General features: G+C 41.7%; 2 protein-coding genes across 2 annotated transcripts in view; both read left to right on the forward strand.

The window, feature by feature from the left end:
- LOC118208506 (transmembrane protein 201-like) overlaps positions 1 to 7,658 on the forward strand; it is a 28,731-nt gene extending 21,073 nt beyond the window's left edge. The window contains exons 8-11 of the mRNA XM_035383250.1: positions 1,316 to 1,378; positions 2,037 to 2,318; positions 3,817 to 3,954; positions 4,444 to 7,658. Coding sequence (XP_035239141.1) covers positions 1,316 to 1,378; positions 2,037 to 2,318; positions 3,817 to 3,954; positions 4,444 to 4,541 — 581 coding nt within the window. The 3' untranslated portion in view covers positions 4,542 to 7,658. The remainder of the gene's footprint in view (positions 1 to 1,315; positions 1,379 to 2,036; positions 2,319 to 3,816; positions 3,955 to 4,443) is intronic.
- A 6,631-nt stretch (positions 7,659 to 14,289) lies between these two features.
- LOC118208377 (forkhead box protein L2-like) lies at positions 14,290 to 16,148 on the forward strand. The gene has a single exon (XM_035382990.1). It carries the CDS (start codon positions 14,402 to 14,404, stop codon positions 15,281 to 15,283), a length of 882 nt encoding a protein of 293 aa, XP_035238881.1. The 5' UTR covers positions 14,290 to 14,401; the 3' UTR covers positions 15,284 to 16,148.
- Positions 16,149 to 19,616: the final 3,468 nt, after the last annotated feature.

The raw sequence follows: 19,616 nt of genomic DNA on the forward strand, positions 1-19,616 counted from the left end.
CTCGTGTGTTCTATGCAGGAGACACGATGTCTTAGTGACTGGCCTGAGTAATAGGTTGAGATTGGCAGCAAGGCTAATCCACAAGAAGAATGATCGTATTTACAGCTATAAACAGATTAGTAAATGAAGGCATTATCCCTGGGTTATTGCTTTTAGCTATGGCTGTGATTCGTAATAATTTGTGACTACAAGCCTGACTGGGTGCACTCAATCGAACGATTATTGACCTGCATGGACCCAATTCCCTGATATGGTGGTGGATAAAACTTCACTTGTCAGTACCAGACACACACTCACTCACACACACGCGCACACACACTCACAGACACATGCGTGTGCACACACACACACACATGCACGTGCACGCACACACACAGGCACACACACATGCACGCGCACGCACGCTCACACACACACACGCACACACACACACACACACACACACACACGTGTAATGTTTCTTGGCCGTTGTTGCTGCACTGCAGCAACTCTGCATTCTTGGCGTTGACTGGTGCATTCCTCTGTGGCGCGCATCCCTCTGAACGCTGGCTCGTGAAAGGTTTTCGGCGTTGACGTTCGCGCCTCACGGGCGCTCCAGACGCATTGTCCCGGGCCTCTCTATGCGAGCGCTTCTGTCCCGCTGACCCGAGAGATGGCCGCCCCTTTTCTGTCATCGCCCCCCCCGCCCCCCCCCCGCCCCCCTGCTCCCCCCGCTCTGAGCCTGCAGAGGCTGCTCATCTTCGCCTCAGCTGGGCATTCCTCTGGAGGAATGTGCTAAGTGTGTGTGTGTTGTGTGTCTGTGTGTGTTGTGTGTGTGTCTGTGCGTCTGTGTGCGAGTGTGTGTGTGTCTGTGTGTGAGTGTGCGAGTGTGTGTGTGTCTGTGTGTGAGTGTGAGTGTGCGAGTGTGTATGTGCCTGTGTGTGTGTGTGTGTGTGTGCGCGTGAGATTTGTGACTCACTTTTAACATGGCATTTCGTGGCGCGGCCAATGATTGCCGAATTGTAACAACATCTGTCACAACATTTTAAGCTTTGTGCTGCAAATGAGGTGTAAAAGCTCCTATGTTCCTTCTAACAGGTTCTAGTGCTGGGTTTTGTGTGCTTGTGAGAGTGCCTGGCGTGTGGATGGAAGTAGCTCAGGTTCCTCTTAACCTCCTCATCTTCCCTTTTCCCCAAAACGGTTGGAAGTTTAGTACTGCCCAGTCAGCTGCCTTACCGCTTTGGCGATGGTTTTTGTTTTTTTGGGACCCCAGTTGCAGTGTGTTGAGCATTTTCTGCGCAGATAAAAACCGTTTCCCTCGTTGTGTTCTTCTCAGATTCGGGGTACCTGTTTAGTGGAAGCCGGCCGTCCTCACAGTGTAAAGACTCCCCGCCGTCAGGTAACTCCACTCAGGGGCAAACAAACAAGCACGCACCTTTCACAAAATATGTTAATGTTAAAGAAGGTCTGAATTTTTAGCTGTCCCCAAAGTTTATTATTTAACTCAAAATGGAAACATTGGATGCATGTGATCCACTTATCAGCCACTTTCACTGTAGAGTAAGGTCAAGTGTAGCACATTCCAGCATATTTCGTTTCTTCTTTTGAAGTGTTTTCTCTTATTTTGCCTTATTTTGGTCACTCAAATCATCTTAAAATAATGTGTGTTATACCGTCACTCCCTGCAAACTCAGTGGAGATTTTTAAAAGTAAGGTAAGTGTGTACCAGGCATAGGGGCTGTTAATGGTGGTTCAGGACAGAAGAACCTTTTCCTAAATTTGGGGCCAATTTCTATCTGTTAACTGTTAAAACAATGCTTAATCGTGAACCTATGGGGCATTGGCAACCAACCCTTGGCCACTTCCTGCTTGGTCCCTATAATGTAAGTGGCAATATAATCCTAATGCTCTCTGCTTTCTCCAAGCGCTTGTGTGTGTAAATGCTTAATTGACACTACTATTATTACATAATCAGATGGAATTTTCTGGCTGTTTAAAGCTTCACCACCTTCCGTTATATTATATTTTCATATTCGTTAATATCTGTTTTGCGGCAGACTACTTCTCCCTGAAGTCGGTGAGCCGGCCCTCCTCCCCCGGCCCCTCCCCCGCCCCCTCGGTGGCGGGCTCGGTCACGTCCACCTCCAGTTCGGCCCGGCAGCGCCGGCCCCTCATAAGCCCCGCCCGCCTGCAGCTGGGCGGCCGCAAGCTGCAGCTCTTCCCCTCCCACCCGGACCCGCCGGTGCTGGCTCCGCCCCCCTGTCCCTCGGAGCATACCAACTTCTACACGGCGGGGGTGCACCCTCCCGAGGGCTCCCCGTTCTCGTCTCCCAACCACGGTACGTGTGGGCGGGTGGGGGGGTGGGGGGGGGGGGGGGGTGATGGGGATGGGCATCTTCGCTTTGAGCCGCTCCCCAAAACCCGCTTTTACATCTGCTCGCCGTGTAATTATTTCGCCGAGGAGAGACAGGATGTTGTTCTGCCCACCTTGGTGCGAGACAGGAAGTGCTGAGCCTCTTTATTCTACTGAACCGATTTATTTCACTGCAACTTGTCGGTGGTAATTATCCACCCCGTGGCCTGCTTTGATGGAACGCTTGCGTCGCTGAGGTAGTCAGCCCAAGTGAAGGACTCTGCACTGGAGTTTTTGTTTGACTTGAGCATAGCTTAGGTCAGAGAGTAATGTTTACTGTGTGAACTGAACTTAATGTGTTCATGGTTATGAATGACTGTTACAAAATTAAATAAGGACCTTATCGGACCTGTGTTTTCCAGTTTTTCCTTCGGTATGCACATACTGTACGTTGCTTTGGATAAAAGCATCTGCCAAATAAATGTAATGTAATTTTAAAGTGTCAGTGTTTTACCTGTGATAGGATTTTGCTTTTTTTGTCTTTGCTTTTAACACCTTGTCATCAAACCCATATGCTTCATCAACTCATGAGTTTGTCAGTAATTAGTCCTTGTGATGTCGGTGGAAACGTGGGGATGGTTTTGAAAGCGACCGATGGGGAAAAACACTTCATTGTGGCTATTTGAAGTGTGTTTAAGCTGCGCAGGCTGTGTGATCTCGGGGTAGTCTGTCGTCAGTGAGAGATTAGGCCCGCTCTCGCACGGTGCAATTAAACCCCAGCCTGCGTCTTTGATGAGGAAAGGATGTGAGGTACGGCACTGGAAGTGGGAGATGTCTGCGCATCGGTGGGGAATTTTGTGAATAGAAAGTCCTCTCTTATCCACTGTGCACCTCTGTGATTTGTAAACAAGTCTCATTTTTGTTTAACACTTTACGGTGTAAGAGCTCAAATATGCGATTTAGAATGTTCTTAGCTGAGCATTCTAATGCTGATGTAACAATCACTGCTGGTGACTGGAAGCAACAGAGTTCTAGAAGGCCGACTTTTGAAAAAACATTACAAAAAACCTACTCTTCACAGGGCTGATTTCAATCACAAATGGCACCCTCAAGTAAGTGCAATTGTCAGCTCTGATAGGCTGGAAGCCAGTGCCAGAATTGCACTGGGCATGAATGAGCAGAATCCTTCTGCAGGATTTACCATTATTGTGCATTTTAAAATAAAGCCCCTGTTACAGCACATATTGTCCGAGATACGTCAGTTTCTCTTTTTGATTTTATACGCGGGAGGGGTGTGCGAGAGTTACATACAGCGTTGCATTTTTAGCTTCCCTACGGAAGTTCAGCCTCCCTCTGCCACAGATGGGGTGCATTGTCATACGCTCCCGTGCGTCTCTGTCCCTGCTGCAGAGCCGATGTGCTTGTATACGGCCCTGTTCTGATCTCATGCTCACCCTGCCGGCCCGCGTGCTCTCTGTTCCCAGATCTGAGCTCACTGCTGGAGGACAGCAGCGTGTTCGAGGACGTGGCGGAGGAGAAGAAAAGGGGAAGCACGTCAACGTCCTCGGCCTGCCTGGTGGACACCACCACAGGGGCCGGTGTGGAGGGCCCAAAATGGAAGGGTGAGTGGTCCATCAGCTTCCTGAAGCTGCCGTCTCCACATTAATTTAAAAAAGACATGTCAGGTTAGGTACACTCCTTTCCCATTGCCTGTGACCAAGGCACTGGCCTCAGAGCTGGAGTTGGTCCCCGGGCGCTGCACTGTGGCTGCCCACTGCTTTTAAGTAGCTAAGATGGGTCCAATGCAGAGGACAGGTTACCCCACGGGGTTCAATAAAACTTGACTTGACTTGCACAGTACTTTATCTTGGATGCATTTCATAGAATGTGGTTTCCCTTCGTGAAGAAAATAAGATAAAATCCAGAAGTTAAATGAATAAAAGAAAAATAAACAAAACACGTTCTTGACGTCACTTGCAACATTGGGTACGAATGTTATCGGAACAGAAACTATAGTTACTTGTGTCTCGTGTGTCGACTTGTTTTTGCACTTTTTTTCTTCTACGCTTATGGGCCATTTGTGCTGATCGTTTGACTGATTGCGTTTGCAGGTGTGTTGGGGTGGTCTCTCTGGCCTGGGCTGCTGTGCGTTAGCCTCTCGGCTAACCTCATCTTCGGCGCCCTGTACACGTACGGCACCTGGAGCTGAGCCGTGTGCACAAGAGACACTCTCCTTGTCCTCTCTGCCACTCAAAACCCCCTGGTCCAATCGCATCTGGGCACACTACGGGGGGGGGGAGGGGCTTACCGCCTCCGTCTGCGGGTGGAGGTTTTGTTTTGTTTCTCCGGTCGCTCAGGCGTGACCGGGCTGAACGGACTGAGCCCTCTTTTCATCTAAAGACGCCCATCACGGTTTTGATGTTCTGCATTTTATACAGAGGGGAACGACTGCAGCAAGTCCTACCAAGTTTGAAACATTGATGAAATACACTGGCAGTGGTGCTGTAACTTAGTTTTTTTTTTTTTTTTTTTTTTTTTTTTTTTGGGTCGACGATGCTGCTGTTTTAGTGTCCGTGTTAACTGGGGGGGGAATCTCTTGTTTTGGAAAATGTACCAAAAATGGGAAACCTTTCTTTTCTTCAGATATCCATGAATGTGACAGAGCCGGCCGCTTTGTGTCTGCCGCAGTGTGTTCGGCTCCGGTACATTTCTATCTCTTACAACATTGACGTGAAAGACGGGCCGTTTGTGTGTTGCGGTGTGAATAGTCGTTCTGTGAGCGTGCGCACAAAGTTTCGTTTGGCTTAAATGTACAGGTGTGTTGTCTCTTAAGCGGGTGTTTGATTTTCAAGAGGTTAAGCACATATTTATGATACAAGTTTCGAGGTATTGCACAACTTTTCCAGGAGGGTGGGCTGGTCAGTCTGCTGATTGTTTTCGTTGAAAAAACGTACTGGATTAAAAAAAAAAAACAAACATACAAACATGAAAAGCTGTGCTGTCTTAATCCAGAAAACATTGCATTACACATTGAAAACTTTCATTACACATTCCACAACCTCACTCGGTTCTGCCATCACTGTTCAGGTTATTGGCAGGGAATGTTAGTGTTTTTATGGTTATTTTGGTTTATTACTTTAAAAGTGGTTTCTTAAATGTTCTAGCAGAGCAGACGTTTTGTTGTCTTTTACACATGGAGAGAATACAAAGTTAGGATGTCCCTGGCATAATTTGAATCTTGCGCTCTGCAAAATATCAAGCTTTATATCAATTGTCACGTTTCCTCCTGCAAGGTAAAACAAAAGAAAAGGGTATTGCATTATCACGTGCTGCATGCCATGCTTATTTAAAGCAGAACTCGAACCACACACACTTCCCTCGGATCGCGGAGGTGCTGAACCATCGTGCCATGGCTGCTGCGTGTACGTAGCTGTTTTTGTCTTGAGTGTTCGCTCTTTAACAGCCGTTTGTCACACCGTGCGAGGCATGACCGTAAACTCAAGTCTCAACGCGCGCAAAAACCGCATGTTTCTTAGGGCGGGGCGGAAGTGGTGTTCCTCACGGACAGCCGGGCCACTTCCGCCCTAATGAATGCTCCTGAGAGTGAGAAGAGAGGCATTTTAAGGATCGGGCTAGCACCTTAGCATTTTTTGTGCGACTTGGTTGGGAGGAGAGCCGTGGATGTTAGCGAGGTGGTGAAGGGCACGCGGTGCTGCAGGATTATGCGTTTATTACGTCATTTTATCCAGAGGAACTGGGACTTCTTGACAGGAGAGAAAGGACACTGACTTCTTAAATGGCTCAGATTTACTTGGCGGTTCTTTGACTGCAAGTGTGGCCTTCCAAAGTCCTGCGCCATGTTACCATCTGACTACGTCCATATTTTCACGATGGATTGTCCTGTACAACAGGCGGATTGCATGAGCTTGTTCAGAAATACGGAATCGCCGTTTTTGCTTTTTAAAAATGCAGATGTTTACGCATTTTGTACCATTCTAACGAAGTTAATGTTTTTTTTTTTTTTTTTTTTTTTTTCCATTTGTGTCAGAGATGATGTATTAATTGGCTCCTTAATGCGACTTAAAATTCTCATAAAGGAAAGAGGGAAATAACCCAGTTATTCTGGCGATCCTCTGCCAGAAGAATGAGTCTTGTTGTCCTGGCAGTACATGTAGGTGCTTATGGGAGATTCTAGCGACATTATTGAAGTGGAGTGTGTTGTTCAGACATCAGTTGTTTGGGGGGTTTTTTTTGTTTGTTTTTTTTTTTTTTAATAAAGATTTTGTGACTTGCTTGTTAGTGACAAGAGCTGTTCATAAGTTAGGCTAAGAAAAAAAAAAAAAAGATCAACCTAACAATTATGTTCAAAATCCCATGAATGAAAAATGCATTGAATGGTCAGCATATATGGCACAAAGGAACAATAAGATACTTTTGACTAAAACTTTTTTTTTTTTTAACAGAAACAAACCATTTTTATCGACGCTCCGTTTGTTGTATCTGGGTTTAGATTGAATCTCATGGAATGTGACTGAAGCACTTTGGTACTTTTACAGGTATGCTGCCTCCTGCATTTAAAGTGGTGCTGGAGTCAAAATGTCAGCTGATATTCATCATATCTGGTGTATAGAAAAAAATAATGTTCATTTAATGTCTGTTCATAATGTCTTACTGTATCCCAAACCTTAGAGGCACTGAAGCTTTAATGTGTTGTTTTCTGTTGGAGAGGAAAAAAGTATTTATTGTTTAGTATTTTAGATTCAGACCTTAAAGTGGGCTTGGGGATACTACTGCTGTAATTATAGCAAATTATATTAAGGAAAGTATTTTCCTACACATGCCAGCCTGGTATCTTGACAGTGTGTGTGTTGCATATCTTTTATATTTAAAAATGATCTTGTGTGCCCACTCCCTTGTCCTGAATACATTGGCAACAATTGTACATTATTTCTGTATTGTAACCCAATTTTTACGGAGTGGTTTTTGAATCAGTTGAAAGAAATTGCCTTGCTTTAACTTTCAGTGGAAGTGGCCTACATTGGACTCAGGCCTGAAATCGTCAGGTCCAGAATCCTTCATTCTGTTCGCCATTTCAAACTGCTGAACTTTAAAATACAGTTAATACAGTTGTTAGCCTTGTTGATCTGGGTGTATCACTCACAACATTTTTTTCCTTGTAAGTCTGAGCATGTCTTTGCTAATTAAATATGTTTTACGCAGTATTTTTGTCTTTTTTTTAAGGATGTTTTTTTAAAATGCAGATTGTTTGTACATGTGTGAGTGCATAAATCTGTACTATTGTTGATAAAGTACAAACTGTCTTGAAGCTCAATTATCTTTATATTTTTATGCATGTAAGTATCAAATTTAATGTCATGGTTGTTCTTATTGACCAGTACTTATTACATTAAGAAAATATGGTTTCTTGCCATTTGTAAATTAAGCAACTTGTGTCTCAAAGATCGATTCTCGCTGACACGAAAAACTGTTTCTCACTTGTGTCAGCGGTCAGTCTTCACACCTCACACCCTGGCCAGATCTGTCTGTTCCCCTCCCTCAGCGTGACTCTGTCCCCCCTCTCTGAGTGGTGCTCTCCCCAGACACGATGCCTGTGTGCACTGTTCCCCTGCTGGTCTGGGCAGCAGAACCACTGGCCATCTCTCAGTGCAGGCTAGTGACCCCACCCCCTTCTACCCCATCCCCCGTGCACTCGTATATAGTTTATTCATATCATGGTAATTTGTGGGTTTATTATGTCTTTGTGGATTTTATCCATATTAACCATTTGAAGGCTAGGTTTTTTGGAATGTTATTTAAAAAAAACTCTAAGCGAGTGTTCTAGAACTCCATCACGTTCTATTACCAGTAGTGATTGTTACATCAGCATTAGAATGTTCTGTTATGAACATTCTAATCACACATTTGTGATGTCACACAATTTTGGCATTGGTTAGCATAGTTATCTTGCACTTAGTGCTTTAGTGATGTTGGATATACACTAGTCTGGGAACACTGTTAGCCAGGTATTGCACTTTTGCTCATGCCACTCCAGCAGATGCTTTTGTTTTTTACTTTCCAGGTTGTGCTGGAAAGGAGCATTTGCAAAATGAATGTGATGGGCATTTTTCTCAGGTAAATGGGGGGGGGGGGGGGGGGGGGGGCGTGGTTCAGCTTCACAGAACTGTCTTTGTTTTAACTTAACATGTTTTTAACTGATTTTATGTGAAGCATTTTGGGTTGTAAAAGTGGTATGAAAAAGAATTGCTATTTACATAGGCACTTAACTGAGGTAACATTCTTAAAAGTTTTAGGTCAATTGCCTGGTGGTTACATTGGCATTGTTTTAAATTTCCAGAAATATAAAATAAAAATTTGAATTGAAATGAGTATTAAAGAGGAAAAGCCTGAAACATTAGGTCATTTTTGAGGGAAGGATGCAAAACTGAGCCAAAACAAATATATGTTTGCTTCATAGCTCTCATTTTTTGATTTAAAAAAAAAATATATTCCTCGGGAGACCAGTTGTAACATTTCAAGGTAATAATACCTCTTACAGTATTGGCAAGTGTACCTATGTTTGCTATTATTTGGTCTGTTTAAATAATGCAGTTACAAATGCTTTGCTGAATCTCCAGCACTTGACACACACTGGTCTGCTGTTCTACTGGCTAAGAAAGCCAAAATTCCACAGCATATCAAAACATTTTTTTCTGGTAGCCATTCCAAAATGCTGTCATTCCTATACCAGTGTTTCTGTTTTTAGCATTGAGCTTTTTATTGACTTCTGGTTTTGATTATTATTGACATTGTATCTAACGCTGATTCCATTACAAGAGTCTGAAGAGAGGATTCCGTTTACAGAAAAACTTCAACAGAAAGACTGACTAAAAATATATTTGTTGTTCCATTATACATTTCATTTGTCATTTGACAAAAAATGTGTTTTTATTGCATGTTGAAGATGGGTTCATTTAACAATAAGTTATCACCCTCGAATACCTAAAATTATATTTCCCTTTTGTTCAAATAGGCTACAGTTTAATCTGTAATTTGAAATGTGCTCCTTTATCAGTTACGTTTCAGTTTTATATTGCTTTATCAAATTCTGTTGGTTTGTCTGAAAGTACTCCTTACATTTAATGTGTGTTAATGAAGGCTATGGTATATGGATGATGCTATTCATCCAAAACTGATTCAGTTATTCATATGATTTTGATGCTCCTTTTCCCTCTGATGATTGTGAATATAATTCACGAGTTGTAATTCACCATGAAATAAAGGACCTACTTATTTACAGTATTTACTAACTTAAACACATAATTTATTTCCAGAGAATTCAGCCTCGCTGTAGCAAAATTTGATTCTCATTCACGATTTTCAACATGACTGTAGGAAAAACAAAAAAAATTGTTTCCATCTTTAATAGGAGCTATAAATGCCATTATTAACATGTTTCCTGAAACAATGTTTATTTCATGTTTATTTGCATTAAACATTTAATTAAACTAGACAGGACAAAGAATTGCTGCTCATTCATTCGGTGGTCGGGAAGTCTTTAAGTAATTATTGCTTAATATGGTTCACTTTCTGGTTTATGTATTATAGAAATATAACGTTTTCTACAGCTAAAAAGTCCTTGTTAAATTAGATTTTAGATTATCTTCTAGCGCCCCTGTTTTGTAGCCTACAAGTAGCTGTCTCTCTTTTGGCGAAACTTTTTTAGGGGGTATCGAATGTCTGAAATATGCATTCTTCTGTGGAATTATCGTTTTCAGTCGGGCGCCTTCCTCCGGTCGCGCGACACCATGTTGAGTTAAATCGGGAGATTTCGGAAACGCACCTCGAATCCCCGCGAGACTGCTGCACTGACAAATGGAAATCTGACCGCTGCATAGTGAAACATGACTGGCCTCGCCGTGAGCTGCTCATGCATGTCTGTCTTTCGCGTCAATCGAAATCCTTGAGATTACTATTAGTTTAAAAAAATCTGTGATGGCAAAAATACTTTATGGTGAAATTGCTCCAATGTATCCAATTATTTATTTACCATTAGTTTTGAAACGGGAGTTGCAGTAAAACGCAAATAACCTGTTGTCCTATTGCGTGTATTTGTGGACATTTGAGCCACGATAACGTCAGCCAAGAAAATTATGATCTCAATTATCTTACAAATGTAGTGCATAACAGTCTTACTCATTTGTCAAAATGTTCAACGTGTCTAGCCACTCCAGACAGAGAGAGACAGTGTTTTTTTTTTTTGTTTGTTTTTTGTTTTTTCCCCCCAGATGAGGCATTAACCTGTCGAAGAGCGTTCAAGGGAGCGCGGTTTGTCCATCAGCAGTACCGGAGAATCTTTTGTTTTTCTTGACAACGATTATCAAACTTGAAAAAGAACCAACATCTACTGCAAACGGACTATGAACGCTTGTTTGTTCAAATGCTTTTGAAGAGGCAGTCGTATTATTTAAATGCTTATAAAGAGAATATTAAAGAAAATAAGCCTTATTTATTCTTCTGTAATTAGCCCCCACCTAAATCCCCAAGAAGAGCAAGTGCTGATGCGAAGAATTAGTTAGTTTTAAGCTCCACTGATTTCCCTATCACTTGTTCAGGGGAGACAGTCTGTCTGGTGAGACCAGGTGATCATTATCTCCAGTACCCCCCTCCCAGTCACGGTCTCCATACCTGTGTGTGTGTGGGTGGCGATCCCGGAGCCGCCGGTGTCGCGCGACTGGCTCAGCGTTTATCCCCTTCATGCTCAACTCGGACCCCTCAAAGAGAGACAGGAAATACCCCAGTCCTCAGCGGTGGGAAAAGTACCTCCATACCTGGCATTGGCCTGTCTGTCAGGTAGCCAAGTGGTTTGGCACTCTCTTGCGCGAGGAACCTTTTTTTTTTGCGCGCGGTATGAAGGCATACTTCATTGTGGTACTTAACCCTGCAATGCAGTTGAATGCATTGTAACATAAGTCATGATTCTTAAATGATATTCCCTGTATATTTGGAAAAAGAAAAAGATGCACTGTTCTAGCTCCAGAAAATTACATTACCGTGCTTCAGAAAATAGGCTAGGCATTAAGCATTGCAGTATTTCAAATATAGGCCTACATATAGTTTTCCTTCCTATTTTATGTAGGAAACTGTTTTTTCATGTATATAGGCTGCTGTGACAATATCTACGGAAACCTGTTTGAACAGCACCGAAAAAAATATTGCCATACAAAGATATTCTATGATGAGCAGATAGACCGAGTCCACGTATTAGGGAGATTGTCTTGTGTTTAATAATATTTCCCCGTGGTATGCTCTACCGTTTCAAACGGCTTAGTGTACAGATTATTGGCGGGCTGAATGGCAATGACCGGATAAATGTGTCTCGTTGATTAACTGTTGCAACTGCTGAGAGAGAAGGGAGGGGTTCCAAAGACGTAGTAAATGAAAATTAGGCCGTGACCACATGGAAATATGTGGTATAGGCCTACGTCATGGGGGAATTCGCTAAAATGGGCATTATCTGTTACAAATGTAAAATATCCCATTGAGCCACCATAAGCAAATCCCCAAGGATATTTACCTGATGTATCCAAATACATCGGCTCCAAATGTGTAAAGTGTTAATGATGTCTCAACTTATTAGAAGCGACGTCATGTGTGTGCGTGCGTATGCGTAGCCTGTGGAAAACAATTGAGAGGTAGTGCATCATTCTAGTGGGGCTTTCCTTGTTTCAGAAATGGGCATGTCTTTATTTGTAGAGGATTAATCGTTCCACACACTGAGCATGATTATCTGTCCGATGAAATTTTGTGTCTGATTCTGTAGACAAAGCATGCGCGTGCCGCGTGGGTTTGTGGAGACGATGAGTCGCGCCACCCCCCGATATTTTCATATGAATTAATTGCTTGACTAGCTAGTATACGTGTGAGACATGATATTTGACTACGCGAGACTAGGTGGTCCAGCAATGTGTCTCCCCAAAGTTTAAACGAATCCTATAGGCTACCTGTAAACCTACAGTGGATTTAAAGTAATTGAAATCTACTGTGTTAACTGTTGATCGTTAAAATACAATTTTACATTGAGATACTTAGGAACACATACATCAGATTTTACATTGATATAGGCCTAACAAAATAATGCCCGTAAGATGTGTACCTGAAACAGGCCTGCTAAATATATTCATTAAGCTTGCATATCTTTAAAACGAAGCAGTCTTTTTGCTATATAAATATATTAGGAGGCTGAATAACACGCACCTTCAGGGAAATTTTGCTCTTTAAATTGCTCCGATAGCGGCACAACTTCGTCATTGTCTTACAAACTTCCATATTAAATGTGTTGCCTTAATTATTGTTCTTATGCTCAGTAATCATATAGCCTAGTTGTTTAAGATAGAGACCATTGCAGGGCACGCAACAATATACGGTTGTCAAACTGAAGTTGGCTATGAGTTCAAAAACAAAACTTTCTTCTGCACGGCATACAACCACCTAAACAGTTAAGTCTAATTTGATAAGAATTATGAAAAACTATGTATAACACACCAATGAACAGCAGTGGATTTCAAAGATTTTCATATTATCACCTAAACCCCAACGTGGAACTTGATATTACATCCCAGCGACATTTCGTGACCAAAACGGGGTGTCACGCAACCCGTAAACTTATTTTTAAAATTATTATTGCTAGAGATTGTTAGTGTAAGTAAACATCAACCATATCAGCAGCTGGTTTATTTTAACTGCTGGAGTATTACAGTGCCGTACTACCTTAAAATTTCATAATGTTCAGTATATGACACTGTTTAAATAATGAATAATAGTGATCAGAGATTGACTTCAAATGAAATCCAGTATTTTGAAGTTATCCTATATCTAAAATGAAGCGCATCAAGGTCCTACCATTAAAAACAGGAGGAATGAGCTGCCAGTGGGTGATCCTTATTTAAAGTGCTGTGTATGTTAGTGTAGTCAATCTTAGAAGATAGTGTTAACTATTTTAATTTTTTTGTTTTATTTCAGAATGAAATTAACAGTAAAACGCTATGTGGAAACCATGTTTTATTATGGAATTAAAAAATATGGAACTATCACGAATATACAACAATCGTTAACAGATCCACAGAAATCCTGTTGTTTGCTATTGGGCACTATGACAAAGTATTTTAGGACATGTGTAGGCCTAGGCAACAGCATTCTTATGCAGCAATATAATTTCTTTGAAAATACTTATAAAAATAAATTGTATAGGAATCCGCTAGGAATCACGTCAACTATGGACATGTTCCTTACCTGTCCAACCTAAGCAGCCGAACTAATCCAATAAAGTATCTTTTGTGCCTCGAAAAAAGAAGAAAAATATTAACTAATGAACACTTACCGTATTCTTCAGTTTCAATAAAATAGCAATATGTTATTTAAAAACCTGTAAAATAGTTAGGACTAGTGAAAAAATGAAATGGCGCACGTGCCAAATAAAGACATGCGCACAGAGTTGGCCACCCACTCCCATAATCACTTCATGCTATTTTCATACAGAACGCATATAGCCGACATTGTTTAAACTTGTTTTTCAATTGCAAACGGCTTAATTATTAAATGAGATTTCATGATAATTTATTATAACTTATTTTAATTAATTCATTCATTAATTAATTTCATCTTTAATTTTTACGCATAAACATTTGTAAGAATCCGCTTTCAGAAGTTATTGTTTATGCCAGCTGTTTTCCGGTCAAAAGGTGTGTGTGACCCCCACTTGAACAGTAGAGATGTTACATCCTTAGAATGGAATAAACTTTTAAGTATTTTTTTAAGTATCTTTTAAAGTATTTGCAAGGATCTCAAGTAGTGAGTTCTCATACATTAGCATAGCATCGACCGTGGGAGGGGTTAACGCGCGCGCGCGTTACCGGATAACTACCTGGTAAAAATGTATTATACCTGCAATGCCCTGAAGTGTCTCTTGCTTATGGACAGCTTTCCCTTTGGTATGCGGCGTTGCTAGGATAGACGCAACGGGACACATTTTGAAGACAAGAGTTTGGTGTTTATTAAACGCTGTCGGATCTCATGCAGTGCACGCTGGACCAGTCTTCGACCATGAGGGAAAGCGGTTCCGACAAAATCGAAGACGGAGTTCAGGTGGAAACGGGAAACGTGGAGTCGTTTCAAAAACCACCGTACTCCTATGTAGCGCTTATCGCGATGGCCCTCAGAGACAGTAGCGAAAAGAAGTTGACGCTGAGTGGAATATATCAATACATTATCACCAAGTTCCCCTTCTATGAGAAAAATAAAAGGGGCTGGCAGAACAGCATTCGGCACAACCTCAGCCTTAACGAGTGCTTCGTCAAAGTGCCCAGGGAAGGCGACGGGGAGAAGAAAGGGAATTTCTGGACTTTGGATCCAGCTTTTGAGGACATGTTCGATAAAGGGAATTACAGACGCCGGAGACGGGTGAAGAGATCATACAGACCTTCACCAATTGCATGCGGACCGGGGAAGACGCATGCCCTGAATTATCCAGATGCCTACTTGTACCAGAATACAAAGTACTTGCAAGCGCAAACTTATCTGAATTATCCCGATGCCTACATGCATCAAAATACGAAGTACTTACCGGCTCACTTTGTGGGCAACGCGTGGACCCTCGCTGAGCCCAGCCCCTTGCAGTCTACAGCATCCGCGATCTACCAGCAGCCGCACTACGCCAATGGAAATATTAGCCCGGCGCCACTAAGTGGATTTCCGAATTCGCCTGTGAGCGGCCATTCAAATCACCTCCACCACCCAGGCTATAGTGGATATCATCGACACGCGGGTGTATGGGTGCCCCACAACGGCAGCCACTACGCTGGGATAACTCAAACATTTAGCGCCAGTGGGGGTCAGGCGTCCCCCGGTAGCCAACATTCGTTGTCGTACAGCATACAGCAAGAAATGTCCTTATAGGGGCCGTTTAGTTCTCATGTAGCTATACATGATCAATATAGGGAAATCTGTCATATCGCTCATTTGTGGTGGTTTCAACGCGGCTAAGTTTTGTCTATTGACAAAATCTTATTTTTGTTTGCGTGTGTGTTTTTCTTTCTTCCAATGGCTCAATGATTCCATTGCTTTGTTATAGTCAAAATTTCACCCGTAAAATCAACCGCTTGTGCGTAGTCAGTCTCATTATTTATTTTTTATATTATTTGCTGAAGGGCGGAAATGTGCTCCAGACATATAGATATTTTAAATTTCCGCAAATATATAAAGAAAAATTTGATTTGCTTAACCCAAGCTAAGATTCTTGCATTCAGAGTGTGACCGCTGCACTTAAATTCCGACAGCTGAATCGCATAATTGCAGGTGTTCATTGTAGTGCTCCAAAGCTGTGAAAAAGCGGGACCGTGATCTTTCTGAATTATCAGTTGTCAGTGGTTTCATTTGGTCGAATGTTAGCTCATTTTAAATCTTGTGTATGACAATGTAACATATTTGTCATACTTGGTTTTATCTGCTCGGTTATTTATTTCGAATAATTTAAGAACGAAGGGGTGGGGTGTAAGTAAAAAAAAGTTTTTACAATGGATTATATGGTAATTGTAAAATTATTTCAGTAGGCATTAAATGCTGTTGTCATGCCGAGAGATTAGGTTTCGGCTTTTTTGATAGGTACAAATACAATATCTTGGAAATGCTCTTTATTGGAAGAGATTGAGGCTAATATTTTTTTTTCTGTAGATGAGACCCTCGCGCCTGTAAACATTATACCCAGAACGACTTTCAGTTTTATATTTCACTGAATTTTGTAATTAAACATGATTTCCATTTATTTCCCTCTCTGACTGAAGTTATTCTCAAAACATGCCAAAGTGTCTCGTGACATGTAATATAACTTCACAATGCCTTGAAATTTCCAAGCAAAGGCTAAAACCATGTGCAAGGATGGGAGTAAAGTAAAGTATATTAATTTGACCTTTTCCACCATGTATACTATTGCTGGTCTTTTCTGTGTCATAAACTTTGCAATGAGAATGATGTGTAGCTATAGCTAGCTATCAAAATTAATACAAGTAAAACTGTCCTTTGACCTTCGTTCCTTCAGATATGTTGAATCAAATTTAAGACTACATATGAAGCATTATTATAGCCTAATTATTATTTTGTGACTATTTTATTTATCCACAATTGAACATTTAGGCTACTTCACTATCACGGTTCTGGGTAGCCTGTAGCCTAAACATTGTCACTGTTATGATGGCAATAATTATAATATCAATACAGTAACTGTTCCCTTTGAATTGATCAATGTAGGATCTCCGGGATAACAAGTGTTCCTAATTAATGTAAACATAGTCTACCAGAGTTGATTTTACACTGAACAGTTTGCAGATGAAGAATAAGCTAATAAAATATAGGTATATATGTCCAATGTCCTGCTTGCTTTAAATGTGTACATAGACTACATAATGCAATAAATTTTCCCAATTCAGCATAATTTAGCTACAGCACGTGAGCACCCCCCTTAATAACCTCTGAACTAGGTCAAAACTGGTTTTAAATTAATAATGTTGACTATTAAACATTTGACTAATGCTATATTTCACTTTCCAGGACCTTCCATTTTTTGTTCAAAAGTCCCATACAGTTTCAATTCATTTTATAAAGATAGGCTGCTATTAAAATATAATGAAGTCGAAACAACGACTTGACACATTGCAGAGCTAGCCTAACATTGCGACCGAAATATTCATTTTGTGTTCTTTATACTTGGGAGTGATAAGCGAAATTTTACTGTTGTTATGGTGGGCTACGAAAATGACTTGAGAAAAATACAATATAGTTACCTGTCATTTTAGGACAAGACAATTATCCTTCTGGGAAACAACATAATGACTTTTAAAATAGGAAACCGTGAAATGTGAACATGTGCTCTTAAATGACAAGGTTTACATCTCTTTGACATCAGACACCGAACAACAATTTGGGGGGCGGCTTTGAACTGCCATTTAACGAAAATATGTATTTATAGGAATAAAATGTTTTACATCTCCACGAAAGATTTAATTAGGCCTATATTAATTTTAAAAGAAGGCGACCGTTGGTTAACTCTGCAAATGGTACTCAACGGCTTATTTGTAGTCATGCGCCATCTGGCGTACAACTTCTACAAAACCGCACTACACAGAGATACAAAACATGTACATTGTGCTGGAATAATTTAAAGTAACGCTAGAATTCGATGTTAGAACTTAAACGCATGTTTTCAACAACCCCAAAACCCTCTGGGAGCGGTTGCATCAGCTGGACGTAAAAAAAAATATATTTTTTAAAAGTTGGTCTTAACTGTTATGTCGGTCAACATTGTGTCCACTATTTACACCTGTTGCACCATCTAAAAATAAGACTAGGCGCAGCTAAGTCCAGCGCAGCCAATGCGCGTTCATGTTGATACTTTATAGGCTATCGTGCAAGTGTTGCTAAGCAGTGCGTATTCCTGGGCTACAATACTGCTACTACTGCTTGATTTGTTTACATTAACATATCCCATAAAAGTATTCTGAAAAGAAAGAGTAGGTGTTTTGGAATGTTGTTTTTTGTACCTTTGTTTTTTGTTTTTGTAAGTCCATTGCTTTCCGTTACCAGGAGTGATTGATACATCAGCACTAGAAAGTTCTGTTCAGAACATTCTAGTCACACATTTGCAATCTTGGACCTTAAATGGTTAAATGATCATGATATTAATCTGTGACCAAAACCAGCATACACCGTGGGTCCCCTGGGCTGAGTTTAAAAACCACTGGTCAAAACAGTCTCCCCCCCTGAACAGAACTTAGTACTGTGCGGCATAGTGGCTTGGCTTATTTTAGAAAAATCATTTGCACAGCTGAATACATTTCCTTTCGTACTTTGCTGGGACCAAACACCGCAATAATATTCTTATTACTGCAAAAAGGGGAAGATCTACAATGCTGCTCAAGCCTCGTCATCTCCATAGAGACCAAGCATGCAAAGGTTTTCACCAGACCTCTAGAACAGTTACCGACAGTCTGATTCATCCTGCCACAAAGGGATGTGTCAGAGGGCGTTTTGATACTTATAGTATTCAAAATATACTAAATATAATGGATGCAGTCCAAGCATGTATTTATTTTTCTTTTCCATCTGTAATGTAGATGTGCTCCTCAAGATCTTGTTTGTCTGAGCACAGATTTTGCCATCCATTTTGTGTCATATACCCTTGCCTGTATTCAATATGTTAGGTCACAAAATGGTGTGATCACAAATGCCTTGATTCAATGCCAAATGTGTCCACTCATCCATTACGCAACCTGACTGCACGTTGCATTACCCAATGTTGTCCCACTTCATATAGCATTTTATAGGCTACAAGTGAAATTAGAACACCAAACTTAATGAATCCACAGAAATCTGGTTGCTGTGAAGTTGTGGTAAATATTATTGTCCCTGGCCTGAGAATAATATAATAATATAAATTTTTGTCCCTGGGCCTGGGAATTTCACCCTGGCAGCCCGGCATTGAATGGAGCTCCTCGTCACTGTGAGCTGGACTGCAAGGTCTGCCAGTGGCAACGCAAGCGTCTCTCCTGGTCGAAGCCCGCACAGGCATCTCAAAGGCGTCATTGAAGTCGAGGCCCAGAAACACCAGGCCAATTCAAATTACATGCCCCAGCATAGGGCCGTATGGCCTGCCAGAGGCAGAGCCCGTTAGCATCCAGGGCGCCGGAATCCGCGCACGAGCAGATTGGCTGCTGGTGTTCGTTGCTCTTAGTGACCACAGTTGAAAAAGGGGTGTCATGGACAATAAAAACAGGCACGTGGGGGGGGGGGGGGGGGGGGGGGGGGGGCAGGGCTCCTGCGAACACCATTTAAGCTCCCTTTTGTTCTTCGTCCTGGAGATTAATATGTTCCTGCCCTGTGCATTTGGGGTTCCGCCAAGCGGAGCTGTGTGTGGCGTGGTTTTGTCTGTGGGATCTCCCATTAGTGGCATAGTGGCAGACATTGTTGTCCTTGGGATGTCATGCGGTGCACACAGTATGAGTAGGCCTGCTCAATCTGCTTACTGGAAGCTGGCTGGAAGTGAACTGAGTCTATCTCTAGTCGGGGCTTGTGTTTAAACATTAGGATCAACAATTTCTTAAGCCTTATTCAGGATTCACGAAAACTGGAAATTCACAATGGCTTAGGCTACTTGGCGCACTGAAACCTCCGCACATTTTAACTAGAATATGACAGAGCAAACTCTAAGAGTGGCTGCTATTTTGGTCTACAATTATCG

This window comes from Anguilla anguilla, chromosome 11 (assembly GCF_013347855.1).
Source record: "Anguilla anguilla isolate fAngAng1 chromosome 11, fAngAng1.pri, whole genome shotgun sequence".
NCBI lineage: Eukaryota > Metazoa > Chordata > Actinopteri > Anguilliformes > Anguillidae > Anguilla > Anguilla anguilla.

Coding starts and splice junctions, on each gene's coding strand:
- LOC118208377 (XM_035382990.1), top strand. CDS start 14,402: ATGCAGTGCACGCTGGACCAGTCTTCGACCATGAGGGAAAGCGGTTCC.